This window comes from Labeo rohita, chromosome 2 (assembly GCF_022985175.1).
Source record: "Labeo rohita strain BAU-BD-2019 chromosome 2, IGBB_LRoh.1.0, whole genome shotgun sequence".
NCBI classification, from domain to species: domain Eukaryota; kingdom Metazoa; phylum Chordata; class Actinopteri; order Cypriniformes; family Cyprinidae; genus Labeo; species Labeo rohita.
Genome location: NC_066870.1, coordinates 39,616,411 through 39,634,363, shown reverse-complemented (window position 1 = coordinate 39,634,363; position 17,953 = coordinate 39,616,411). Strand labels below are relative to the sequence as shown.

At 44.1% G+C, this 17,953-nt stretch overlaps 2 protein-coding genes across 8 annotated transcripts in view; both read right to left on the bottom strand.

The window, feature by feature from the left end:
* Window positions 1–14,181, bottom strand: part of wu:fj49a02 (myomegalin) — a 37,961-nt gene extending 23,780 nt beyond the window's left edge. For 2 of the 7 annotated variants that reach the window (XM_051139077.1, XM_051139104.1), the window contains exon 1: window positions 10–1,975. In XM_051139077.1, coding sequence (XP_050995034.1) covers window positions 10–1,134 — 1,125 coding nt within the window. In that variant the 5' untranslated portion in view covers window positions 1,135–1,975. Of the gene's footprint in view, window positions 1–9; window positions 1,979–5,146; window positions 5,201–5,749; window positions 5,904–6,155; window positions 6,305–6,666; window positions 6,791–7,190; window positions 7,268–8,696; window positions 8,808–11,045; window positions 11,111–11,546; window positions 11,603–13,891 lie in introns of those variants that run through there. The other 5 variants (XM_051139129.1, XM_051139084.1, XM_051139121.1 and 2 more) reach the window with 5 other exon arrangements.
* Window positions 14,182–15,572: 1,391 nt separating this feature from the next.
* On the bottom strand, window positions 15,573–17,950 carry LOC127183369 (uncharacterized). Its single transcript, XM_051139386.1, has 3 exons — window positions 17,678–17,950; window positions 17,134–17,352; window positions 15,573–16,543 (listed from the first exon to the last, which is right to left on the bottom strand). Exons 2-3 carry the CDS (start codon window positions 17,348–17,350, stop codon window positions 16,302–16,304), a joined length of 459 nt encoding a protein of 152 aa, XP_050995343.1. The 5' UTR covers window positions 17,351–17,352; window positions 17,678–17,950; the 3' UTR covers window positions 15,573–16,301.
* Between the last annotated feature and the right edge of the window lie 3 nt (window positions 17,951–17,953).

Below are 17,953 nucleotides of genomic sequence, written 5' to 3'. Positions count from 1 at the left end.
CTTCTTCACCTTTGGGACCCTCCTGAGCCGGAAGGGCAGGTACTCGTCATGCACCTGCTGCCACAGCTCTTCCAGGCGGGCCAGTTCCAGGGCCGGATCCAGCTGGATTCTAGGCGGCTCCGGCTCCACCAGAATGCGGATCGCTCCGTCGAACAGGTTCTCCTGCTCTGGACTGTCCGGTTTAGCTCCTCCATTAAAAAACCTAGGATTCATCAAAACAGGAAGTTTGCTGCCCTGCGGACTCTGGACGGGCCTATACACACAGTCCTGAAGCAGCGAAAAAGCCAGCGCGAGTCTCGCTGGAGAAACATCAGGTGCACAGAGATGCTCCTCACAGTCGGCGTCGCAGCGTCGATCGTCACGCCGACTCTTATCCAGCGACTCCAGCGAGCCGCCGGAGCTCTCGCGGTCTCGGAGCGTGCGCTCACCGCCCGACAAACTCGACGGCGTCCGCTGCGTGTCCGGCACCAGCGTGTTGGAAGTCCGTTCCTCTCCGCACGCGCTTCCGGCTTCCGAGTAACGCGTCGACGGGCCGCAGGAAACGCTCCTCGCCACCTTCCTGGGCACCTTACACACGGCCTCGTAGTCAGAGTCGGGCACGCGCAACGCCCTGCAGACCCCGCACCTCCGCGAGCGATGACAGCACGAGGAACCCTCTGACGGGTGGCACGGGGGATTGTGGGTGCACTCCAGCACCTGCTCCTCGTCTTCCGCCCACGACTCGTACATGGAGTACGTCAGGTCCTCCTGCAGCAGGGCGCAGTACTTGGCGTCGTGGAGGCCGGACACGTCGACCACGCACGTGTCCGTCGGGCCCGATGTCTCCGGCCCATTGTTTTTATTATAAAGGGCACTGATGCACTGGCGCAGACGCTCTTTCTCCTGCAGGAGTCTGTGCAGCCGCTCGATGGACAGCGCCTCCACGCGGGCGATCACCGTGTCGAAGCGGTACATGCGGTCCAGCATGAACGTGCACTTGCTGCAGGCGAATTCGCAGCGTCCGTCCCGCTGCAGGTCGCGGCGCAGCGCGTGAGACAGGAGCACCTGCAGGTTGAGTTTGGCGGCCGGATGAAAGATCCATCGCCGCTGGTTCCCGCACAGCTCGCGCGCGCAGATGCGACACACCTCCTTCATTTACTCGCCGGATCCTGAAAGCACTGGACACGCGCAGCTGATCTGTGGTTCAAAAGCAAATAGAAAAAAGGATTTGTATTCCAACCATTAACAGTCCTGTTGTTTCATGTCGTTAAGTCCACTACGTTTAAAAACAACACGATCGTACGTTTATATATAATCACGGCGAAATCATGAACAAACGTGAACGCGGCTCGATCACCATCGATGAGACGCTGCGGCTCGGAATCGTGAAGTGCTGCGGGCGTCTCTCAGATGACAGTCCGTGAAAGCATCACAGAAATGAGTAATAATCCACGAGCGCTGGCGCAGAGAGGCATCGAGGACCCGTGAGCTCCGGCGGAGATTCTGATGCGTGTCAAAAGCACGAGGACAAACGCCGCCGTTCTCGATGTTCCGTGCGTCTGGCGCTCGCGCTCTCGGTCTGTGTCATGTTTCACCGCGCGACATGCGGAACACGCGTCCTCTGTCAGCCTTCATCACCGGAACAGACAGCAGCGACGAGCGAATGACGTCAGACCCCCGAGAGACGCCGCTACTGGCTCATCGCAGCGCGAGACGGTGAAAAAGACATCAGATTCTCCGGTGATCCGGTGCGGTCGCGTGATGAGATGAAAGGAGGCGATGCCGCGAAACCTGCAGCGCGGGCGCGAACCATCTCTCACAGGAGGGGTGCGTCAGTCCCCATAATGCGCGTGACAGTAAATAATACATCGACTGGAACAGACCAAGCCGACAAAAAGAATGATGATCAGTGAAGTACAATATTTCCGGGATATTTTTCGTGCTCCTGGTCAGAATAAAGCTCGGCGAAGCGGCTCTGTGTGTCCGCGCGCCCCTCTGACCGACCGACCGACCGACCGACAGCGATCAGCAGCGGCTCTAATGTCACCAGATACAGAAAATAAATCAACATAAATGGACAAACAGCGCACTACAGTCTCTGAATGACGATGACCGGCTCAGCGTGCTTCATGTGAATATGTATTTTAGGAGGACACGTGTTTTTCTATTAGTATATATATTTTGACAGTTCACGCAGTCATTTAAACTGATATTAAATCAGATCAGGTTACTACATGAACAGACGCAAACAAAGGCTGTGGAGTGTTTGTGTCTACAGTTGTGAGAGCCAAAACGTCATACAGTGACCCTAACCTTGAACCCTAACCTCTGACCTGTGAGTCACACGTCCCTCAATCAGCCAATACCTGTTCTGCTGTAAATTTCACCATCATTTCTATGAGGCTCAGTTTAGTAAATATCATTAAAGGGGACAAATCGGCCAAAAACATTTACTCACTCAACCTGTATGACTTCCTTTCTTCTGTGTAAGGCAAAGGAAAATATCATTTACAACATTGTAGCATTGTATAAAATATTTATCAAAATGTCTTCTTTCGTGTTCCACAGTAAATTAGAGAATTTACATTTTTACTAACCATTTAAAGTGATATTGAAACTATTGTCTGAGATGTGCTCACTAATATAGATTCTGAGATCTGTGAGTGTGTGTGTGTGTGTGTGTGTGTGTGTGTGTGAGAGAGAGAGAGAGTGCGTGTGTGTGTGTTAATGTGTACTTCTTGCTACATTGTGGGGACCAAATGTCCCCACAAGAACAGTAAAAACTGAAATTTTTGACATTGTGATTAAAAGTAGTAAATGATGTTTATCTGAAAATGTAACAATGCAAACATGTTTTCTGTGAGGGCTAGGTTTAGGGTTAGGGTTGGGTGAGGGGATAAACAGTATTGTTTGGTCAGTATAAAAACTATAGAAGTCTATGGAAAGTCCCCACAATTCACGAAAACAAATGTGTGTGAGAGAGTGTGTGTTTTCACCCTGAGGGTTTCATTCTCACTCAACAGGTTCCAGTCGCTCTGAGTTTGTGTTTCTGTATGAGTTTGCTCTTGTGTCATCGTGTGCTTTTGCTCCGCTGCAGTTGTTGTTTATGCAAACTCACATTCAGACTGTGGTAATATTGATCTATTTGTGGAACAGAAGACTGGTTCATCACACACACAATAGTGAGCACATCTGAAGTCTCTCCCTGTTTGCTCGAGTATCTGAGAGACGCAGACCACATGAAAACCTTCTCAGAGGAGGGAGCGTATCGTTTGTTTGTCAAGCTATTTAATATGTAATTGTGTGTTTGCTGCTGTGATCTGAGGTAAAACACATGATGTCAGAACAAACAGAACCATGAACAGCATTGAATAATTCAGCTCTATTTCTATTTGTAGACATCTGCTTCTATTATTCCCATAGTGCACCTGTCCTGTTACTACAGGAATAACGAATGTGATTTCCCAAGACCGTCCTGACGGTTACAGAACACATCAAAGGTTTTTCAAAACAATGCAGTGACTTCACTCATTTGGAGTCACTGTGCACATCCAGCGATATTTTAGTGGAAGAACATGCAAAAAAGTGTCCATGTACCTTTAAATGTGCTCAAGGAGATCAGATCCTAAGCCAAGACATTTTGCTTTTCACAAATATCATTGTAGCGTAAAATGTGTCGTGGTTCATGACACAAACATAGCCAGTGTGGTTAAAGCAAGAAAAATACTAACAAAACACCGGTGGTTTTGCAGTATTAATGCACAGAAAAAACAAAACAAAAAAAAAACACTCAAAAATGAGGAAACGAGGAACTGTAGATCGACTGACCCTCCAACAACTTCATCTGCTGTTCTGACTGCTTGGTTGTTCTGAACAAACACGTACCGCTGGAGATGTTTTGTTTTTTCTTTATTTGATCAAAATGATCACATTATATGATCTCTGACTCTCCCTGAAAGCAGCTGAACTCAGACCTGTTCAACACTCCATTCACCAGATCGTCCTTTCAGCTTCTGTTTGCGTATTTCACCACACTGATTTACAATTTAAAAACTCCCACCGACACACACACGAGATACGCACGGACACACACGGACACCCTCTTCAGAAACTCGGCATGAAGAATTGTCACTCTTATTTTTTAAATGAGCATCAAAAATAATAATAACAACAACAACAACAACAAATGTCTCTGTTCATCTGAACATCCCCGTCATCAAATGTTTGATATGAAAATCAAATTCAGAACAACAGTGTCTACACAAGGCCAGCGCTTCACATTATTAGACCATTTTAAATGTGACTCAGATTATGCTTCTGTTGAATCTGATCATCTGACACTTCTGTTCATCTGTTTGACACTCTTATTAGAGTCTCTTCACTTCTTCAGAAATAAAGCATCACTCAGTCCACATTCATCACAGACCATAAGAGCTCAAGTGATAAGACGACAGATCCATCTACTTAATTAAACAAAGACAAAAATCTATTGTACCAAAATTATGGAAATTTTTTTTTTTCAAATCTGGAATAAAATGCCAACAGTGGAATCATAAAATGTGTTTCTTCAGCTCAAATCACACAGAACAGCAGAATTTCTCAGGCTGGTCCAGACAACACTCGTCTGGCAGTAAACAAACTCTCTGAACCGTCTGACGGGACGTCCATTCCTACAGCTCAAGGTCGCCTCTCGTTTGGACCAGCAGAGGTCAGACTGTGACTGTGAATAACAAACTCAGCCGTCTGTGACGCTCTCGGGCCAGTTTTTGTCTATTGGATTGGATCGAATCTTGAAAATGTTTTGTTTGAAAGAAAATTAGATCACAAAATCCAGTCTTGGTTTGATCTGAATCGAACTATCAGTTTGTGTTGTTTTTAGTAAGACTGGGACAACTTTGTATCTAGAAAATCAAAATTATACAGTTCCCAGCAGAAAGGTGGAATTCAGGAACCAAAATGAAATGGTCCAAGAATACAACATTTGCAACACGTTATTCACACACACACACACACACACGTTATATATCGACATCAGAGAGGTAGACATTAGGCTCTCTCTTCAGTCTTTCAGTAGCTTACAGTAAAGTAAAAAATAGATTTTGGTCCCCAAACAAAATAAGGGTTAGGGTTAGAAGATCAGGCGAACCGTACAGAGAAACACACGTACCTGCATCTCCTGTTGCACACGCAGCCTCTCGCGGCCCAACTCCTCCTGATAAAACTAATAAAGAAACAATCATTACGGTCACACAGTTACAGTAAACGATTTGATAAACTGTCAGTCTAAACTGCACTTGATGGTGTTTTTCCATTAAAATGAGATTTCCAAGACGTGGTGCACAGAAATTCACATAAAGTCTGATCAGCTGATACTGAGTTCTGAGTGTTGATGAGTGCAGACAGACTTGTGCATCTGTGTGTGTGTAGGAGTGTGTGTGTGTGTACTTGTTTTTGCTACATTGTGGGGACCAAATGTCCCCACAAGGATAGTAAAACCTGAAATTTTTGACATTGTGGGGACTGGCTTGAGGTCCCCATGGGTACAAAATCTTATAAATCATACAGAATGAGATTTTTTGAGAAAGTAAAAATGCAGAAAGTTTTCTGTAAGGGTTAGGTTTAGGGGTAGGGTTAGGGTAAGGGGATAGAAAATACAGTGTGGACAGTATAAAAACCATTGCACCTATGGAGAGTCCCCACAAAGATAATAAACCAGACATGTGTGTGTACATATAAGTGTGTGTAGGAGTGTGTGTGTGTGCAGACAGACCTGCGCGTCTCTCTCTTTCTGCAGCAGAGACACAGACAGCTGCTGCAGCTGCTCCTCCATGTGTCTCACTCTCTGTCTCAGCTCCGTCCGCTCCTCCGTCAGATCTCTGATCATCCGCTCCTTACGGCACAGCGCCGCACTCAGCTGCTCGATCCTGCACAACCACACACACAACACCAACACAGCCCACACGTGTGTGTGTGAGAGAGAGAGAGACAGAGAGGAGAGCTTCACCAAGATGTAAATCTAGTTGTGTGTAGGTGTGACTGAAAGGTCAGTACTAAAGAGACATTGTGTGCGTCCGTCGTATTCGTATCTTCAGTGCTGATGCAGTTTTACACAACACTGACTGTGAGATTGTTGGAAAACGACAGTGTTGGAATGGCGAATGTGACAGTTATCTCACCTCTCTCTGTCTGCATCTTCATCGGGCCGTTTGCTCGTGTCTCCTGATGTCTCCTTGGCAACCACTTCCATGGTGACAGAGGGATGCTGGGAGTGAGAATCCGTCATGCTGACCATGCGCTCGGCCTCGTCCCGCGCCAACTGAGCCTCCTGCCACACGGAGACTTCATTGTTATAATGTGTGTGTGTGTGTGTGTGTGTACTTGTTTTTGCTACATTGTGGGGACCAAATGTCCCCACAAGGATAGTAAAACCTGAAATTTTTGACATTGTGGGAACCGGCCTGCGGTCCCCACAATGTTAAAAAATGATTAAAAATAGTAAATGATGTTTATCTGAAAGTGTAACGATGCAAACATGTTTTCTGTGAGGGCTAGGTTTAGGGTTAGGGTTGGGTTAGGGGATAGACAATATCGTTTGGTCAGTATAAAATCTATAGAAGTCTATGGAAAGTCCCCACAATTCACAAAAACAAACGAGTGTGTGTGTGTGTGTGTGTGTGTGTGTTGTACCTCCTGCAGTATCTGTATCTTGGTCTCCAGCACCTGCTGCATGTGATCGATCTCCTGTTGTCTCTCTTCACACCGTCGCTGCAGCTCCGCTTCATTGTGATTGGTCAGGCTCTCTGCTGCCGTCCTGTCAAAAATCACATCAAAAATGTTGAGCTAGTAAAAGTCGAGAGCGCAGGGGTAACAGCTGTGATTGATGGATCGAGTGTTTTGTGGTTCCAGCTGGAGTTCATCTGACAGTCAGTCTGCTGACAAACAACCAGCAGCACATCACACTAACTCATCTGAGTGAAACTGGCCAGAACACACACACACACGTCATATTTGTGCCGTGGCTCAGAATGGCTCACGCCGTCGTGTCTGTGAGCATGTTCAACTGTGAGCTTCTTTTAAACGGGAATGAGGATCATAAGATCAGATAACCAACTATTAAACCAGTCACACCCGTCTCTCTCACTCGTCCCCATGAGCACAGACGCAGGAGGAGGATGAATGTAGACTGATAAGAGACAGACAGGAGTACGTACAGTGCTTTATCCAGCAGTTGCTGTTTTTCCTGCAGCTCCTGTTTCAGACTTTCCACCTCCACCTTCAGCTCGATGTTCTGGAACAAACCAAACATCTGTAAATGTGTCTGTTCACACGACAGCAGAAGATGACAGTTCTTCGTATCAGCAGATGAAACACTCTCACATTACCCTTCAAATGATACGCGTGTGTGTGCGATTAATCAGTGTCCTTTAACAGGCGGTTCTGGTATCTCACAGGTTATTTTTAGTGGACTGGAATGCGGCGCTGAAACTAAAGCACAAGTGAAGTGAACAGCTGTCGACTGTTTACCTGCTGAAACACACATGAGCAGAACTAGTGCGTTACGTACCAGAACGTTTAGAAGCGTTTTAGGGCTGTATGTAAACTCTTGAGTGACTCCTCGTGAGCTCTGAGACACTTTCAAGGAAAGTTCTGAGGGAAAAGACACTGTGTGTATTTTTTGGTGTTTTGTAGCAGAAATCTGATCAGAGATGCATCACAAGCATAAAATCACCCTAACCATCACATGAACTCTTCAGACGGGCGCTGCTCTCGCTCAACAAACATCTAATGTTCACATTAGGCAGCAGAGACATCATGTTTATATTAAATCAGATTCATATAAATACATTTCACTTACTTCAATACACACGTTAGCCTGTATTTCAATATCCTACAGCATGTTTGGATGGGTTTGTACATGGTTTAATGAGGGGATTTTAATCAATTGTTATATTGTTTTCAGAAAGTAACTAGTATAAATAAATATCGAACACTCAATCTGCAGTTAATGTCAGTTCAGTGACGTCATCGTCCAGCTCAGTTCAGTTCAAATATAGTAGTCAGTCGACATCTGAAGTGGATCAAAACCTTTCATCAAAGTTGTCTTAAAAACAAAACAATACCCGTTCTTGTCTTAGGACAACTTTGATCAACTTTTCTGATCCACTTCAAATGTTGACCACTGTAATATCTGTGCAAACAATTTCAAAGACATATTATTATATATAAAATACCTCACGAAAAAGACGGCACACAACGCCATTACTGATCGTGTAATGAACAACATGATGCTTCCAAAATGATTTTAAGTAATTCTTGTAATTTTAACCAAATCTAATGAATGTAGCAGCTAGACAACATTAAACCGGTCAAATCAGCAGATTAAAAACAATGTAGAATACATCAAATAAAAAGATGTTCAGGATTAACAAATGCAAGTTTTTCCATCGAGGTGAAACCAAATATCTCTCACACGACACGCGGATCACGTCCGCTTCTGCGCTACGACACGCATTTTATGTTGATTTTTTTAAAAATAAGACATTTATACATTGTTTTTTATGTACAAATGTCCTAAACAAATTCAATTTATATTATTATGATTGACAAAGATCTTTAGGCTATTGCATTTTGCTTGTTATGAAATGTAAAGCTGTCGCTCGCGTTCATCGCTTTGATGTACGTTCAGACAGCAGATCCCAAAGCGTCCGTCGTCTCACCGTTCTGTAGATCTCATCGCTGCTGTCCTCAAACTTCTGCTGGATCCGCTCCTCCAGGAAGTAGATGCGCAGCTTGAGGCTGAAGTTCTCCTTCTTCAGGTCATTGAGGTGCTGTGAGAGAGTTCGGTAAGTGTTAGTCATGTCCGGCGGGAGTGTGTGAATGTGAGTGTGTGTGTGTGTAGATCATCACACAGTCCGTCTGCCGCCGCTCGCACACATCGCACTAATCAAACACTAAAACTACAACAGCACAAAACAAACGAAAGATCCGCTGCTGCACGACCGATCGCATTCACGCGCCATCTTCGTGCTCAAACACACAGAGAATGAAGGGCCGCTACGAGGGCCCCGGGCCGCTGAGCCGTGACTCCATGTTGAGCTTTAGGACGGAGATAGAGACGGCAGAGCTGTTTTTACTCTGGAAGAAATCCCAGGAATCCCTGACAGGCCAGAGACGAGCCAACCGGAGGACAGGCTGCGGTCACACGGGAGACGATCAGAGAGGGTTGAGATGGAGGTGAGATCACATGACTATGATTATGAACACGCTGGACTGGCTCCATCAGGGTCGGCCGCTCCTCCAGATCCGAGTCGACGCTCAGAAACCGACTCGCTAATAATAACTGGCCGTGAGGAGCAGCAGGAGGAACCGTCCCAGCAGCGGTTCACGTGTGTTTATTCTAGACTCGCCTCAGATAAACCCACTGAGGGCCATCACGAGTCCCACGGCAGCCGTCCGTCCGTCCGATCGCTGGTCTGACTGTGTTACGTAACTCACTCTGAACCGGCTGCTGTCAGACTCTTTACTGGCATCACTGTGTGCTTCACGGCCCTGGAGAACAACATCTATAAATACACCAGCAGTCAGACGCACCTGCTGTCATTCCCTCACGCCAGAATAATAGTGATGATGATGATGATGAAGACTTTGGAATCACACTAATGTAAGTCTGGGAATGACATCGAGATCAAAACATGAGACTTCAGTACAAACTCTCTTATATCTGAGCTTCATCTTTGCCTGCTGTACTGATTATAACCGACATCACCGTATACTGAGCCACCAGATACACTACTGGACAAATGTTTGTAATAATTAAGATGTTATGATGTTTTTGAAAGAAGTCTCTTCAGTGCATTGCATTTATTGGATCAAAAATACATTAAAAACAATGAAATGTTATTAGATATTAAATGAGCTGTTTTCTATGTGAATATCTGTTAAACTGTAATTTATTTCTGTGATGCGCAGCTGAATTTTCAGCATCATTACTCCAGTCTTCAGTGTCACATGATCCTTCACAAATCATTCTAATATGCTGATTTGCTGCTCAACAAACATTTATGATTATTAGCAATGTTGAAAACGTTTTTGCCATGTTGAACAGAAGAGACTGCTTTAAAAAAACAAATCTCAGTTATTCAAAACTTTTGACCGCTCATGTACATCAATCAAAATCAATCAGACGATGTTTTAAGGTCATGAGAAACTGTCTAACACTCATCATCTGCTGTGGTTTAGAGTGTAAAAGTGTTTTCCTCAAGAATGAGCTCAGAATCCAGCAGCAGAGCGAAACGAGCAACTCATATAAAGTATTTCTGCACCTCACAGCAAAACTCAGAGACACAACATTGTTCCAGTGTAATACAACGGTACGTCAGCCAGCAGCCGGACGCTATTTTGAGACGGTCGTCCCACATCCAGCTTGCACGGCTGGTGGCAACATTTAATAATAATAATTATAATAATTCCTTACATTTATATAGCGCTTTTCTGGGCACTCAAAGCGCTTTACATAGAAGGGGGAATCTCCTCAACCACCACCAGTGCACAGCATCCACCTGGATGATGATGATTTACCATCAACACATGGCCTTTACTGCATATTTAACAGCATTGTTGTTTAGACGTCACCTGTGAACATGACGGGCGAGTAAACGCTGCATCAACACACACGTCTCTCGCTAATGCTACAAGCCAACAAAGATGAAAACACACTTATGTTTGACATTCCAAAGAACTGATGTAAATGTTTCAGTGAGGACAAAAGATAAAAAATGTGTGAGGCGTTACATCCACTGACACATGTAATACAGCAAAACAGCACAGGGTTGCGCTAGAGAGCAGCACAGATTCACAATGCACACGTTCTCATTCACTGTACTGTGGATCTGTGATGGACGGACGTCTGTCCACTGCGTTTCCCTGCCACCGAAACAGACTCCAGCGTCCCACAACATACGTTTGAAAACAGATGGTTGTTTTAGTTCACTGATGGAAGTCGTTTCATTTGATCAATTATATACGAGACGAGCTGAACCACGGCAGACAAAGACACAAAATCTCACCTGTTCAAATTCTCTCAGCGGGTGCGTCTGAAGAGGAACTTTATCAGTGTCTTCATTTAGACAATCTACAAACACACAAACACTTGTTAAACATACTATGTATGTATATGTCTAAACACACATATATATGCACTATAAACACAGGGACACAAAAAGTCTGTGTGTGTGTGTGTGTGTGTGTGCTTTTGGTTTATATATCCTGGTGGGGACTTAAACCTGAATACACACATACTAATGGGGACTCGTGTCACGATGGGGACCTAAATTGAGGTCCCCATGGGTACAAAAGCTTATAAATCATACAGAATGAGATTTTTGGAGAAAGTAAAAATGCAGAAAGTTTTCTGTAAGGGTTAGGTTTAGGGGTAGGGTTAGGGTAAGGGGATAGAAAATACAGTGTGGACAGTATAAAAACCATTGCACCTATGGAGAGTCCCCACAAAGATAATAAACCAGACATGTGTGTGTGTGTGTGTGTGTGTGTGTGTGTGTGTGTGTTACCTGTCATGTAACCAGCAGATCTGCACTCATTATCCTCTCCAACCAAAAGAAAATCCCTGAGAAAACAGAACAGGAATCCATAACTCAATCATAAATCATAAGTTCATTACTGAACTGCTTTTGTCGCTGTACTTTAACAGAGCTGGACAGTGAATAAAACAATCACACAAAACAGAAAACAATTCTTCCATGTTTTGACCAGGAGAACCAGCCTGACTGAAGGAATGGAACATCACCAGATTTGATATAAAATGACATTTAAGGTCTTAACCCTAACTCATATCACAAGCACAAAAGGATTTTTTGGAAGAAGGAAGAATTACACGTGCAGGGGTAGTGGTGTCTCGATTCTCTTTTGGTTGGGGGCGCAGGGTTACGGGGAAAGGCCAGACAGCTCTTCAAACAAAGATTTTTTCAGGACCACACTTCAGATTAAGGGGTATGACGATTATCTCAGCATAAACCGGCTACAGCGCCAACATGCTGCCCGAGTGAACAAGAAGACCCATAAATGTAAGCATTATTTGCATTAATACAGATTTTAATGAAAAGTAATCATTTGTTTTATGTTACGTTCAATCGTGTGTTCGTATTAAAGGCCATATTATGTAAAGAAATGTTTGCAAAAAAATTTTTAAAAAATAAAACCGCTAAAGCTTCCTTACCCTTACATCATAACTGACAGCACGAAAGTATATTTTCATGTCTGTACACACTGACAGGTGCTGGTCCCCCCAGTAAACAGAAACGCTCTGATTCAAGGAACAAGGGGAATGAGTTGGTGAATGGGTATAAAATAGAATTGGGATTGGGTCTAAGTTTTTTACTTAAAAGTTAACTTTATATTTTAAAATTCACTTACGACACCAGAATGAAAACGGCATGTTACCGACCCAAATACAAACACGTCTGAAACACGTGACAACACGCCTGTACAGACACACGCAGACGATGCTCAGCATCACAGCAGCTGTAAGAGTGAACAACAGATCCACTGTCACTACATACAACATCATCATCATCATCATCATCAGTACTGAAAGCCAATTTCACCAATAACAGATCAATGTCCTGCAGTAACATGACAGCTGGAGAACAGACATCAACTTCAATTTAAGACGGCAAATTAAAGATTTAGATTAATAACAGAACGAATCAATAACTTCTGGAAAAATGTCAATGTTGCATCGAAACATTCTCCTGAGCGAACAACAGCAGATCCAAATGAACAAAGGGCTGGAAAGAACTGGAACACGTCAGAATAAATGAGCTGTTCAATGAGCCTTTTGGTGTACGGGACACAGGAAGTGTAAACTTCATAAACCCGGTTTACATTGTAGTACCCATGTCATTATACACTCATATCCTCATAAACCAGAACACACACGAGTCCGGTGTAAATGAGTAAATGACAGTCTTCACATTCAACACACACTCGGTTCATCTCAAAGCCTGGTTCTCAAATGTTAATCTTGAGAAAAACACCTCAGAAACATGAGCTTCCTCTGGAGAAAGAGACGGATCACAACGACGTCTAAAACTGTGCTCAGATCTGCCAAGACAAGAAAGCCTGCGATCACAAGACCTCCATCTGAACTCAAACACGTCTCATCAGCTGATCCGAGCTCCTTTATATGTCTGCGCTCTCACTGAGTCACAACCACGGACTCATTTGGGTCCGATTTGATTTAGCAGAATCATCCGACACAAAGCGGATCCTTCAATGGAACATAAATGAGAGTTCAGTCCAGTAACATCTGGGTTTGGACCATTTGACATCTGCAATAATGAACCTCATGAATCACGTCTTTCTCTCCTGTCACTGCTGTGATCTGTCTGTCTGTCTGTCTGTATTTTACTCCGCTCTGGAAGGCCGTGGGAAGCCAATAATGGAGTTGTAAAATCAGATGAGAATGCAAAAACCGTATCACGTGAATGACAGATCACCGGTGGATTGATCATGTCTGATCAGGTTTACAGCACTGCTGCTTATGAGAGGAAGACGGAGGACTTTTAACTCATTGAAATATACAGTTCACATTATTTGATGAACGGATGAGGTTTCACACAGATTTAATGATGCATTTCCCTCTTGTACTGAATCAGGTGCGTGCGGTCATGCATCGATCTCCTCCATGAATGAACCTCTAAAACCCTCATGCGAAACGCGAATATTAGTTCTGATGTCAAATCAACTGTATCAGCACAAAAACACAACGCTGCTGAAATGAAATGAAATGAAATGAAATGAAATGGCCGTGTGTGTGACGCCGATGAGCGGATTCATGTGAATCCATTCAGAATCAAAGCGCAGAGATGAAATAAAGGCCGTGATTGATCCTCACCGTTCGGTCGCAGCCGCTCCGTCGCTCCAGTTCATCATCAAACACCGGGCCGTTCCCGATCATTCCTCCATCGCTCGGCGTGTCGTTATTCCTCACAGACAGAACCGACGACAACGCTGTAGATCGTTCTGTGCGCGTGCATGAGGACAGCTGCTGCGCGCGCGCGCTCGGTTCGGTTCGGTTCGGTTTGACTGTCCTACATTCACAGGTCCGTGTCAAGCTGCTTCTGGACTCATTCAGGCTACATTTGACCTACATCAGCCGAACCACATCAGAACATCGGCTGTAATGCGCATGCGTGTCTCTGCGCTGATCAACGTGATCTTCAGCGCTTCAATTAAGAGGACAATAGAAATCTCCTTTACATTTACTGAGCGTTTTCATTTGTAAAATAAGGTTTATCAGCATTTACGTTAATACATGTGAATTTCAGTGATTTAATATAGTGAAATGTTTGTTTATAAGTGTAAATAATTTGTGCCTGAATATCGTGTAGTGATTCTGGAAATAGTCTATTCAGAATCAGAATCAGAATCCGCTTTATTCGCCAGATGTGCGCAAACACACGAGGAATTTGTTGTGGGTTTTTTCGGTGTGTTGTGTGTTTGATGACAGTGAATCTCTTTGAATGTCACTGTTTTATTCATTCTTGCTTAAATTCAGCCTTGAATTACAATTCTACATCCTGTTTGGCTGCAAATTCCAATCAGTGGATTTAAAAGGCATTCATAATTCTTCAGGGAATGTTTGTACGTAGAAGAGCAGCAAATGAAACAATTCATTTCAAACACAGTATTTTCGGACCATTTCATATGTTGCGATCCAATTTTAACACACCAGTATCTGATAAAAAAAACACATTTATGTTGGAAAAGAGTAGTTCGTGTTAAAACGTTAAAAACGTGCTTACGCTGCTCTGACTGGCTTCATTATGATGAATCACAAAGCCTCACTCTTTTTTCTTCTTTTTGCATAGAGAGTGAAACTGTGGTACACATGCTTATAGCCCATACCGACTTGAATAAGGGAAATGTTTCAATGCTTAAAGGAGAATCCACTTCCAGAACAGCAATTCACAAACCCTTGGCATCCAAGAAGTTAATGTCTTTTTTCTTCAGTCGTGAAGAAATTATGTTTATATTTTTCTCCATATAATGGACTGGTATCATTTTGAACTTCCAAAATACAGTTTAAATGCGGTTGTAAATGATCCCAGCTGAGGAAGAAGGGTCTTATCTAGTGAATCCATCGGTTATTTTAATAAAAATAAGACAATGTATATACTTTTTAATGTCAAACGCTCGTCTTGTCTTACTCTGTCTGGACTGTTGTTGTTCTGGTTCATGACAGTTAGTGTAATAATGTGGAAAAACTCCCATCTCATGTTCTCCCTCAACTTTAAAATCGTCCTATATCACTGTTTTACCTTTTTTGTTAAGGGTGTTTGATCTTCTTTGCATGTTCACTTTGTAAACACTGTGTCTGTTCTTCTGCAGTGATGTAGGATGATTCTGAAATGATTTTTGAAGTTGAGGGAGAAAATACGATTGGAGTTTTTCGACATACACTAACTGTCATGAACCAGAATACACAGAGTTCAGGGAGAGCAAGACAAGACAAGTGTTTGAGATTAAAAAGTATTTAAATTGTATTATTTTCATGAAAATAACTGATTGTTTCGCTAGATAAGACCCTTCTTCCTCGTCTGGGATCGTTTACAACCGCATTTGTGATCGTTTGAAGCTGCATTTAAACTGTATTTTGGAAGTTCAAAATCGGGGCACCACATCAGTCCATTATATGGAGAAAAATCCTGAAATGTTTTTCTCAAAAAACATAATCTCTTCACGATGGAAGAAAGAAAGACATGAACATCTTGGATGACAAGGGGGTGACTACATTATATGTGAATCTTTGTTTTGGAAGTGGACTTCTTTAAATCGTGCAGATTGCTGGAGTCGTGCTGTGTTTCCACCAGATGGCGCTCTTCACATCTCAGTTTGAGACTCAGAGAGCTGTGTTTTTCAGTTCTGCTGATGGGGACCCGAATTGCATGTCTTCCTTTTTAAAACACCTGATTCAGATCATCAGCTCATTAGCTTAGGGCTCATTTTTGGCCCAAACAAACTAACGGAGGGTCTCCAGGATGAGGACTGAAAGCCACTGTTTTAGAGCAAATGAATCTGGGAAGTTGGAGTACCAGCAGAGACCAGCAGCACAACTGATGCACAGTCACTGTAAACCCGAACATTAGTCACCTGTGTTGAAATATATTGCTGTTTGTGCTCAGGTGATGGATGAGGGTGTGTCAGTGCTGCAGTTCTCCTGTCTGTGAGTCTGATTTCTGCTCAACTCTCAGTTTCTGCTTCTCATAAGTGTCCTCATCCTGTCGTCCTGTAGAAGCTGCACCCTATACGTTCTTGCCAAATGCGACCCGCGGGCTGCTGCGTGGCGCTCTGGGCTCGATCCCGTCGGAGATGATCCATATGGCCGGGGTGTACCTGGCGCCCTCCATCACCACCCGGATCTCCTCGGCGCGGGCCATCTCCTCCAGCTCCGGGCTGGTCTCCGGACACCAGTCGGCCATGAATTTGTCTTTGGTCTCGCACAGGTTGATCGGCACCTCCTCCGGCTGCTGGCCGAACAAATAGTCTGCATGGAGACGTGGAGGAGATGAACGGTTACCGTCACAAACCTGATCTGTTTAACATGGTAATGGTGTGATTGAGTTAACCGTCGTTAACCAAAGCATTCCAGAGTGACACTTCTGAGAAAGAACTGGTCACTGGCTTCATCAGATCAAATCGTTAAAGATTTATTCAAACACATAGTGGCGTGTAAACTGGATATTCACCAGTGACATCTGGGACATAATCAATACTAATTAATAGCTGCCTCTTTATTCTAGGAAGCGTTGGTGACCCTAATTTAGGGAGACACTAACTTCAGAAAGTTTGTAAAGCCTTTACTAGGGTTAGATCAGGGGTGGCGAACGTCGGTCCTGGAGAGCCGCAGCCCTGCATGGTTTTGCTTCAACCCCGATCAAACGCACCTGAACAAGCTAATCAAAGTCTGAAGGGTGACTAGAAAGCAACAGGCAGGTGAGATTTAATTAGGGTTGGAGCTGAACTCTGCAGGGATGCATCTCTCCAGGACCGGAGTTCGCCACCCCTGGGTTAGAGTATTTAATACTAGTACGTGAGGACCGTAACCCTCAGTGATGTTTAACCGCGTCATCTCACCGGCTAAGTCGTGTATCAGGTCTTTGATGAGGTGCCCGATGATGGCGTAGAGCGTCGTCACTATGATGATGGAGGCGAGGATGATGTAGAAGATGTGGATGGGCAGATGGATGGCGTCTCGAGCAGGTGGGATGTAATTCTTGAAGAAAACTTCCTCCTCTCCAGAGGGGGGCAGCAGAGGAGGCTCATGCGGTCTGGGCATCACGCTCTTATCCATAACTTCAACACATTCTTAAAGTTAACATTAACACAAGAACAACTGACCCTAACCTTAACCATAATCCCGCTATGCAGTGATCACCGAGCCCATCTCAGCACAGATCGTTCCAGAGTCTCTCGGCAGTCATAATATATCCTGATAGTTTCACAACACACAGTATTTCACTGAGCTCAAAACACTCACTGTATTCTGCTTTTGAAATGTCAGTTTATTCTAGAGTTTTTTTCAGGACCTGTTATGTAATTCTGTTCGACGAAGCACCTCAAACACGCTATAAATACGTCGTAAGCTTCTGAAAGTGTGGATGTGTAACTCAATACGTACCATCCGGATGAGAGTCTGTTCACAGGCCGTGATGAGGGTCAGGCGTCATCCGTCCGGAGAAATCATAGTGTTGGACGATCGTGTCTTTCCCTTCCTCTGAATCTCCAGCAGTGAATGAAGAATAAAGGATGGAGGCTGACGGACGCATGTGCGCCGCTGCGATTGGCTGAGACGCTCAAGGTCAAAGGCTTTATCAGCAGATATTATCCAGCTTTGAGACGGCTTACAGACTAGTTATGGTTAGGGTTAATCATGAACTGAGAGAACAGGTACACA

Excerpts from the sequence above, each read along its gene's own strand:
- LOC127183369 (XM_051139386.1), bottom strand. The coding sequence starts at position 17,350 with ATGGATAAGAGCGTGATGCCCAGACCGCATGAGCCTCCTCTGCTGCCC. Across the intron at positions 16,544-17,133 it reads CCTGATACACGACTTAGCCG|ACTATTTGTTCGGCCAGCAG; the intron begins GTGAGATGACGC and ends GTCTCCATGCAG.